The sequence below is a fragment of the Vigna umbellata genome, chromosome 11 (assembly GCF_029865625.1).
Source record: "Vigna umbellata cultivar VRB3 chromosome 11, Vumbellata_1.0, whole genome shotgun sequence".
Lineage (NCBI taxonomy): Eukaryota > Viridiplantae > Streptophyta > Magnoliopsida > Fabales > Fabaceae > Vigna > Vigna umbellata.
This window is the reverse complement of record NC_142175.1, coordinates 13,659,419-13,670,071: the sequence shown is the minus strand read 5'-3', so window position 1 is coordinate 13,670,071 and position 10,653 is coordinate 13,659,419. Positions and strand designations below refer to the sequence as shown.

The 10,653-nt window shown below is 33.0% G+C and overlaps 1 protein-coding gene across 1 annotated transcript; it reads left to right on the top strand.

The window, feature by feature from the left end:
- Nucleotides 1-790: 790 nt before the first annotated feature.
- Nucleotides 791-4,975, top strand: LOC124821641 (pectinesterase 2). Its single transcript, XM_047293559.2, has 2 exons — nt 791-1,812; nt 4,145-4,975. Exons 1-2 carry the CDS (start codon nt 921-923, stop codon nt 4,825-4,827), a joined length of 1,575 nt encoding a protein of 524 aa, XP_047149515.1. The 5' UTR covers nt 791-920; the 3' UTR covers nt 4,828-4,975.
- The last annotated feature ends 5,678 nt before the right edge of the window (nt 4,976-10,653 follow it).

Here is a 10,653-nt window from a genome sequence, read left to right as displayed (position 1 = left end):
CCCTTCAGAGGATATTAGCAAGAAAATCTCATCGACGCTGTATTTTTCCCCGTCTATCTGGACATATATGTATGTGTAATCGAGACAAACACATACAAATGTTGGAATCACTTAAACCAAAGGGTCCATTTTCCACATATTTTACCATTAACTACTTTTCAAACTAAATAACTAAATCCATATTTTGAAATTTTCATGCCAATAGTGCATACAAGTTCATTGATATAATATATATATATATATATATATATATATATATATATATATTTCAATTAGGGTGAGTTTAACATGAGGCCAATTCTCGTTGAAAAGTTCAAATCAGAAAACAGTTTGCCTAACTGTGACCATAAGAATTTCGCAAACAAATTGGCAAGATTATTTATCTAGTAACCTAGAAAATAAAGCTCAACTAGTAAGAGATTATTATGAAAAATTAACATATTATATAACCATAACTATATATAACGCGTTTTATTGGAAGCTTATTGCTGCGATTGGGACAAGTCATGACTTTCTTAAGGTCAAAGTTGGATACGTATTATCCATTTTTCATTTTTTATTCTCCAAATTTTCTGTAAATTGCTACTAAAAAATATATATAGAAACCAACTTAAATGTTATATGAATTAATAAATTGCAACAGTTGTTACACTAATGATCCAGCAGACGTGCATGAAAATATAGAGCTAGCAAACAGAAAATGATTTTGAAAAGTAAGACATGGTGAGCAGTCCCTAGTTTATAACTTTACATCTATCGTGGTCCTTTCAAACCACCCTTCTTTTCCCTCTATATAAAGCCTCTAGTTTAGGACATCAACCCCACACATCTCCATCTAAACCCTAGTATTTTGTTTTCCACCCTATCATTCTAAATCCCCTCATACACAAACAAGCTTTTGTCATAGGCAAATTTTGACTATGGCATCATCATCATCATCTTCATCTTCATCTTCTTCATTTTCCTTACTAATATCCCTTCTACTTATTCCCTTGCTATTTTCCTCTGTGGTCTTCTCTTACTCATTGAAAGATATTCAATCATGGTGCAACCAAACCCCTTACCCTCAACCTTGTGAGTACTACTTGACCAACCATGCCTTCAACAAACCTATCAAAAGCAAATCCGATTTTCTCAAAGTTTCCCTTCAACTTGCCCTAGAGAGAGCAGAAAGGGGTCAACTAAACACGCATTCCATAGGGCCAAAGTGCCGCAACGACCATGAAAAATCTGCATGGAACGATTGCATTCAACTCTACCAGTACACCATTCAAAGACTCAACAAAACTCTTGACCCCTACACCAAATGCACACAAACTGATACACAAACATGGCTCAGCACAGCCCTCACAAACCTCGAGACATGTAGAATCGGTTTCTATGAACTTGGTGTCACAGATTACATCCTACCCTTATTATCGACTAATGTCACAAAGTTGTTGAGCAACACCCTCTCTCTCAACAAGGACCCCAACAGCCAGTTCAAACCACCTAGTACCCAAGAGGGATTCCCTACATGGGTGAAACCAGGTGATAGAAAGTTGCTGCAATCATCTTCAGCAGCTTCTAAGGCTAATGTGATTGTAGCCAAAGATGGTTCTGGAAAGTACACAACAGTGAAAGCTGCTGTTGATGCCGCTCCAAGTAGCAGTGGAAGGTATGTGATATATGTGAAGAGTGGAGTATACAATGAACAAGTTGAGGTAAAATCAAAGAATATCATGTTGGTTGGAGATGGAATTGGAAAAACCATAATCACAGGTAGCAAAAGTGTTGGAGGAGGCTCCACAACCTTCAATTCAGCCACTGTTGGTAAGCATCTCTCTGACTTTAACTTCATTTTTTATTATATCACCAAACTAATTATGGTTTATTAATTGGTTATGTTATATATAGATCGATAGATTTAGGTTTAATCCTTTACTACATTCCTGTTTATGTACGAATGTCTCAATTGGGTCCTCGTTTTTTAAACTGTATCAAAATGGTCCTTAATTTTGAAAATTGATATCAATTGAGTCCTTTCCGTTAAGTTGGCTGGACGGCGTTAAAAAAATTGATGAGTGGATGCTGAGATGACGAACGGACGCTCGTCCACGAGCGAACGAACGTCCAGAAGCGAACGAACGCTCGTCGACCACCGAACGAACGGTCGTCCAGTGTGGAACGAACGGTCGTCCAGCAGTAAGAGGTCGACGAGCGTTCGTTCTCTGGTGGACGAGCGTTCGTTCGCTGGTGGACGAGCGTTCGTTCCCTGGTGGACGAGCGTTCGTTCGTCATCTCAGCATCCACTCATCAATTTTTTTAACGCCGTCCAGCCAACTTAACGGAAAGGACTCAATTGATATCAATTTTCAAAATTAAGGACCATTTTGATACAGTTTAAAAAACGAGGACCCAATTGAGACATTCGTACATAAACAGAGATGTAGTAAAGGATTAAACCATAGATTTATATATAATGTGCTTTAACTTATCCGTGACGTATATTACTGGTTCTTTAGTCGAGATCATACACTTTGTATTTAAAGTTATTAATTAACAAAACTTGAGGTATCTAAGAAAGATTTTACTTTTTACTTTTTAAGGTTACCGTTCAGACTAATTTACAATAATAAATAAATATTTTCTGTAAATACTTTTTTTTTTAATTTGACAATAAATTTTATTTCTATATACTGTTATATAAAGATTTTTACAAAAAAAGAAAACTAGACATAATTTTAAAAGTGCAGTTATTATAAAGTCAATAAAAATATTATGTGATTACATAACACTATATATAAAAGTTGTCAATACATAATCGAGTTTGATAACGTTACTTTTTGTCTGTAAATTCATCAAGGATTTCCCTGATGTAGAAGCTAACACTTAATTATAGATGTAATGTTTTGTTAACGTCAACTTTACTTTATACCTCTTTATTTGTTAGGGAAGAGAAAGAGAGAAAGATAAACTACGTTTTGATACTTATAGAATGATAAAAATCACCATAAGTTCACATTTGTCAGTGAAGGAAATAACAGCCATATTTTAATACAACGTTGAACTCATAATTAATTCTAAATATAGTTGTGTCCTTGCCAACAATAGATTATTTGTTTACCGACAAAAGAAAATTTATAGTAATAATAATAATAGTAACATATATATATATATATATATATATATATATATATATATATATATATATAATTTTTATTAGCGATTGAGTATAGTTGGTGGAGCTCAATCATGAAACATTAATAAATTCAAGCTACAATCATTTATGGTAAAATTTTGTTATTTTTTCAAAATTTTATTTTTGATATATTTTAAATTGCAAGTGAAAGAGACAGTTATGTGGTGTTTTCCCATTGGAATTGAGAAAATATAACGTTGTTTAGCTTCATGTTTGATTTAGGAGATAATTTATGTGGTTGAGTTGAATTGGTGGCTTCAAAAATATAAGGGGCAGACACACAAAACTTGTCTTAGAAGTAATTTAAGGTTAAGAAGCTTAATTAAATTTTTGAGGTTATGTGATTGAAGTTTGACTTTCAGTGGTAAAAAGAACAGAAGAGACATGAGGCATGCAGAAAAAAAATGCTTTCTAGATTATTATTCTATTTTCTTTTGATGGACCGTTCTAAAAAGGTGCATTCATCATCTTTGATTCCTAAACCAAAAGCATGGTACCCACTTTGATATTTTCTGTAAGTTGAAGATGCAGAAGGTAGATTAAAGTAGAATATGAAAACTTTCTTAATTAATATTAAATTCAACAATTCAAAAGTAGACAAAAGTAGTTGGTACGACGTGAGGATAAGGACATATATGCTGTTGGGTTGATATATTAATATATATACAAGCCAAACAAAATTTAAAAGAAAAACTTTTCTTTAGAATGCAAATCAATAATATGAATACTTGGGATTTACAAGAAAAAAATATAAAAAGTTCAAATAAATAAAAATTGAACTAGAAAAATTATTGTAATTTAATTAAATATTACATTAACTAGAAATAAGATAATTTTATAATATATAAAGAATGTAAACTTCATTTTATAAACTTGTGATGTTAATTTAAGTTTAAAATTTATTTTTTATTTTATAACTGTCTAATTGAGCTAGGGTTAAAGTTTATATGTTTTTTTTTTCAGCTGCTGTGGGTGATGGATTCATTGCTCAAGACATCACATTCAGGAACACTGCAGGAGCAGCAAATCACCAAGCAGTGGCATTGCGTTCTGGTTCAGATCTTTCAGTATTTTATAGATGCAGTTTTGAAGGTTATCAAGACACATTATATGTTCATTCAGAGAGGCAATTCTACAGAGAATGTGACATCTATGGCACAGTGGATTTCATCTTTGGCAATGCTGCTGTGGTTTTGCAAAACTGCAACATCTATGCCAGAACCCCTCCTCAGAAAACCATCACAGTCACTGCTCAGGGTAGAACTGACCCTAACCAAAACACTGGAATCATCATCCACAACTCCAAGGTCACTGGTGCCTCGGGCTTCAACCCTAGTTCTGTCAAATCATACCTTGGCAGGCCCTGGAAGCAGTACTCAAGAACAGTGTTCATGAAGACCAATCTTGACAGTTTGATCAACCCTGCTGGATGGATGGAATGGGATGGTAACTTTGCTTTGGACACTTTGTATTATGCAGAATATGCAAACACTGGTCCTGGCTCCAGCACTGCCAATAGGGTCACTTGGAAGGGTTACCACGTTCTCACAACTGCATCTCAGGCCACACCTTTCACTGTCGGAAACTTCATTGCTGGCAACTCTTGGATACCTAACACCGGTGTTCCTTTTACCTCTGGACTTTAGATTCATGTTTCTTCTATTGTTAATTTACTTTTTTAAAGAATTGTTATTCATCATCAAATTGTATTTCTCATTAAAGACAACTCAAAATGTTTCACTCAGACATTTTTCTGTTTGTATCTGTCTATGTATTCAAGATTCTCTCACATTATTTCTTGTAATGTATTCGCTTATCTTCATTAAGCTGAAATAACTTTGATTACATATCTACACACTTGCAATTGAGATTATTTTTAGTTAATATATTTATGTTAAACCTATGATATAATTTTTGAAAGCAATCTTTTAAAAGTGAAAGATTTGCACTATAGAAGATAAAAGTATCATACTAACTATTAAGTAAAAAATTACTTTGTTAAAAGTTCAATAATTACATTAAATATAAAACACTATAGGTTTAATAAACAATAAATTTTATTAAGATAAGTTTTCTTAAATAAAAAATTTAAATCTGAATAAATTCAACAAACTGATTTATAAGATTATCTTTATTGTAAATTAACTTAGTATAAGAACTAAATTCAAGTCCTTAAATTTGGTCTTTAAATATGAATAAATTATGATTATTTTTATAAAATTTCTTGAATTTGTCTCATTTTATTGACTTTAGATAACGTCGTATCTAATGACTTGAAAATTTTGTGAATGAAGTAGTTTTAAATTATGAAACGGCACCTATCCTAGACAAGTAAGAAAAAAATTGATGTTTTAAAATATATCACGTCAGGGAATAATCAGCAGAAAACAGAACTAAAAAAACTCAGGAAATCTTTACTCAAAAATAATCACAAATTAAATAAGATTAAAGTCAGAGCAAGAAAATTGAATTGTTAATGGATGGTGGACGTACAGAAGTGTACTACTTTAATTTGTGCTAATTTAAGTATTTCAAAATTACCAACTCCTACATTGTTTAATTTATCCACTTTCAGAAAAAAGTTTATATATTAATTATTCATATACTTTTTATATTGAGTAATAAAGGTTGTGGGTAATATGTAGACATTAAGTTATAGGTTTTATTTAGATTTTTTTTTTCATCTTTAAGTTCAATTTGCTATTTGTGATAAAAGATGCTCTGGATCTATTTTATTATTTTTATTTACTAAATGGAAAAAAAGCAAAGAAATAATAAAAAATATAAAAGAAGATAAAGAAGTAACAATAATAATAATTAATACGTATGTTATTTATTCGTTATCTCAAACACAATTAATATTATTTATATAATGAGATAACTATAACAACAACCTAATGAATACAATTTAATCAACGAAGCAACTATGTGAACAAGCAAGGCCACAAATGGTATCAAAAAATGGATGCAAAACAGTATTTAAATGAATAATAAATGTTAGCCTATGATCTAATTATTTGCATATTTATTTAAGAAATAAATGATTTACATAACTGAATTTAAAATTTAGTGAAAGTGAATTTCGTAAAACATGCTATAATTTGTGTAACATTCCAAAATATAGCATTATATTATATAATAATCATCACATATTCAATATAATAGATCAGTCAACAAACAAATCTAATAACTATAAAAGAGACTTTATAGTTACAAACCATTTATGATCAAAACTATCTACAAGAATAACTAAAAAAAGTCTAAGCATCCGCAACATCTTCATCCAAGGTCTGCTCCAAAACGATCTCATCTCCCTCTGCTCACACCCACTGGATGATCATAGCAAAGAGGAGAAGCAAAGAACATACAAGCACAATCACAAGAAAAAGGGTAAGCTAGAATACAACATTTAGTGATACATTACACATGTTAACATTGACATAACAACCCAGCACATCAAACCAAATGACCCCTTTTGTACATGACGACCCTTTGACTTGACCATTCAGATTAGTATGTAATATTGAACTATGGCAGTTCATGCACTTGTTATGGTGAAACAGCTAGCCCACCCCCAAGCTACCACACAAGGTTAGTCCGTTATTACTCACCTTAGGCCAAGATAAAGCCCATAGACTAGGACCTCCTACTATTCTCACGACATGCCTCACCCTTCTCTACTTGAAAATAGATGACTATTAGAATGTCAGGATGAACTCCAAGACCGAGCTTCCCATATTAATACTTACAATACTTGAAACCACCACTGAGATGTTCTTCCTTGGAACTCTCTTCCATACCTTTGAAACCATTAATATCACTTCACATTCACATAATATGCCAATACATGAGACTATTGATCATACATTAAAGAAATGTAGATACCCTTACAAGTCATCAAAAAAACACACAATAACACAATTTCTTCAAGGCATCATATTACTCACATTTAGGTAAGGAAAACAACTTTGAAAACCTCACCAACAGCTCCGAACGGGTCAAAAACCCTAAAATGACCTAACGAACGTAAAAAATGGACATTCAGAACCCTGAAAACTCCCTAAAAATGTTGTAGTGGCACTTAGGGGGCGCTTGGGCACGAGCCGCACGGAACCCAAGAGCGCCCGAGCCCCATACCAGTTGACAACAACTTCAAAATTGGCTTTTGATGCACTTGGAACTTGTTCTAATGATCAAAAGGGTTTTCTAAACATTAAAATTGATGGGAAAATACATTTATAAGTAGAAGTAAGCATTCATTTGATCATTAAACTCAAGACTAGGTGTATCAAACCATTTTTGACACTACAAAAGCACTTAAACTTGGATTTTCACCTTCTAGACCAAATTTCTGTAACCTAACCATTTGAACAAATCCTAATTGACTCAATAACAGATTACAAATCATCACCTATGACCCGAAACACCTAATTCAAAATATCACTTATCAAAACCCCTAAATCTAGCCTAAAATCAAGTCAAACCTCACCTATATATGAACCATCAACTATTCTTGTATCAGCTATATACCATCCTCACCACTCCAAAACAGTTACAAGTCACCCCAAAGACAGACTCAATTTTTCATTTCAGTTCATACTCTTTCCCTTTAGACTTTACTTAATTAAAACCCCTAAAATAGACTTATAACCTCCCTAAAATCATCCATTTGACTCTTGCTCTATTCCTTATCTAATTTTATCAACTCAAGGCACCAATAAGTCCCAAATAACCCATAACCAAACCTACACATGACATATTTCATACTCCAACACTATCTCATCAAATGACCTATCAAAACCTCAAATTTCAACTACCAAAAACCAAAAGACTTCCACTCATTACTTCACAATCTTGGAAATGCACATTCCAATCATCAATACACATATTCACATGCAATTCATTATAACAACATCATCCAAAATACATCACATTATAATTTCATTGTTACATAACCACATACACATGCTTAAATGAACTAATACTAGCCTAAAACAGAGATAATCATTTAAATAAAATTACCATACATACAAACACTAAACTTACATAAAAAAAATCAAATAACGATAAACTTCTAGATTTCCTTACCGAAAATTTCTTCTCTTTCAATAAAATTCCCAAGATCACAAGATACCGGACGAAAACCCCTTTTCGAAACCCTAACTCCCAAATTAGAACCCAACTACGGAGAGGTAGAAGTCTCCTCCTTTTGCTCTCTTTTTCTTATTCCCACTAACTTTCCATCACTCTAAGGTTTCTAAAAAAAGAGAAAAGAAAAGAAGAAAAAGAGAAGAGTGATGAGGAAAGAAGAAGAAGAAGGAAAAGTGGAAGAAGAAGAAGAAAAAAGGGGAGAGAAAGAAGGATACGAAGAAAAGGTAAAAGAAGGAGAAGAGAAAGGTAAAAAAGAGATTCTTACTATTTGTAGATTATAGTTACGAAATTTAATATAAATAAAAAATAAAACTTAATGACATTGTTGAGATTGTTGATAGGGGGAGCACTGGTTTAGCCGAACCTACAATCTCAGAGCTTCTGGTTTTTGATGATGACAACACATAATTAATAACACATGTGTTTATGTGTTACATGTTCATTACTTTCATGATTATGATTATATGAGAACATGTTTGTGTTGTGTTGATCATTTTAATTCACTATGTTATATATATGAGATTTATTTTAACAATTGGTATCAGAGCTGGTTTTCATAAAATATTTGAAAAACTAGTCGATTACGTTTTCTGTTAAATCGATTGGTCTTGGAAAATGGCTTCTAATTTTCAAACCTTTGGTGAAGGTGCATCAATAAATAGACCACCTCTATTTGTTGGTGAAAACTATGCTTTTTGGAAAATTCAGATGTGAATCTTTCTTGAATCTATGGACAAAGGTGATTGGGATGCAATCATAAACGGTCCATATGAACCCACTCATGTTTTGAATGGAAAAGTTGTTTTGAAAATTTTTTCTGAGTGGACTCAAGATGAGAACCGTAGAGCACAATATGATGTTAAAGCTAGGAATGTAATAGCCTTAGCACTAACAATGGATGAATTTTTAAGGATATCACAATGCAAGACAACAAAAGAAATATGGGAAGTCTTGGAGGTAACTCATGAAGGAACAGATGAGGTGAAAAGAGCCAAAAAAAAACTCACTCATTCAAGAGTACGAATTATTCAGAATGAAAGCAGGGGAGACAATCTATGAAGTCCAGAAAAGATTCACACACATTGTCAACCATCTTATGGCTCTAGGAAAAGTATTTGACAAGGAAGAAATCAACATTAAAATTTTGAAAAGCGTCAAAAGGAGCTAGCAGCCGAAAGTTCCTGCTATATGAGAATCAAGAGATCTGACCAGCATCAACATGGCAACCTTGTTTGGAAAACTTAGAGAGCATGAGTTAGAACTTGGAAGCCTGAAGGAGGAAGAAGAAATTGAAGAAAAAAAATCAATAGCCCTCAAAGCCACAAGCTGAAAAGCTTCAAAGACTACTGAACCAGAATTGACTCAGAGACTGATCTGCATGACAAAGAATTGATGCGTATGGTGGTAAGAAAATTCAATCGTTTTATGAAAAATAATAGTTCTTCCACTAACAATGTAGGTTTCTCAAGAGAAAGAAAGGAGTCCAGAACCACTGCCATCAAATGCTATGAATGTGGAAAAGAAGGACATATCAAGCCTGAGTGTCCAGATCTGAAAGCCAAGCAGAAAGGGAACAGAAGATTGGTTCAAGAGAAAAGCGGGAAACAAAAGAGTGCATATATTGCTTGGGAAAACAGTGATTCAAATTCTTCAAGTGATCAAGACTGCAATGTTGAAGAAGAATATCTGCTTCATGGCGGGATCTGCAATCAATGATTATGACAGTGATGAGGAATTCGAAAATGAACCTGTAGAAGTCAAATATGACATGTTGCGTGATGCGTTTCAAGAGGTTCATGCAAAGGCCGTGCAACTGCAATATAAGGTCAATCGACTTATATCTAAAAGAAGAGACTTTGATCACATAATCAACAATCTGGTTGAAGAGAATGAAAGACTGGAAAAGAAAATAAATGATGCATTAGAGTCTGCAAAGAAGAGTGATGCTGAGTCAAAACATGTTGAAAAAGAATGCCAGAACTGTCCTGTATTGGTTGAAAAGATTCATTACTTAACCTGCACATTAGCAAAATTCACACAACGCAGGGACAATTTAGATGTTGTACTGAAGGCCTCTGGAAGAGCTGTATTCAAACAAGGCATTGGCTATAAAGCTCAGAGTAACATAACAGATACAAAGAAATTTGCATATATCAGTAAGCCTGTTACACATGCATGTTTTTATTGTAATAACATTGGACATAATGTTAGAAACTGCTTTTATAGAAAGGTTGGAGTTCCAAAAGGATTATAAAGATGGATTCTGAAGGAACATCTGTCTGCAATTGACAAGTGATGACAAATTTATGAACATCGAAAAA

Coding starts and splice junctions, on each gene's coding strand:
- LOC124821641 (XM_047293559.2), top strand. CDS start 921: ATGGCATCATCATCATCATCTTCATCTTCATCTTCTTCATTTTCCTTA. Junction 1,813..4,144: donor CTTCAATTCAGCCACTGTTG/GTAAGCATCTCT, acceptor TTTTTTTTTCAG/CTGCTGTGGGTGATGGATTC.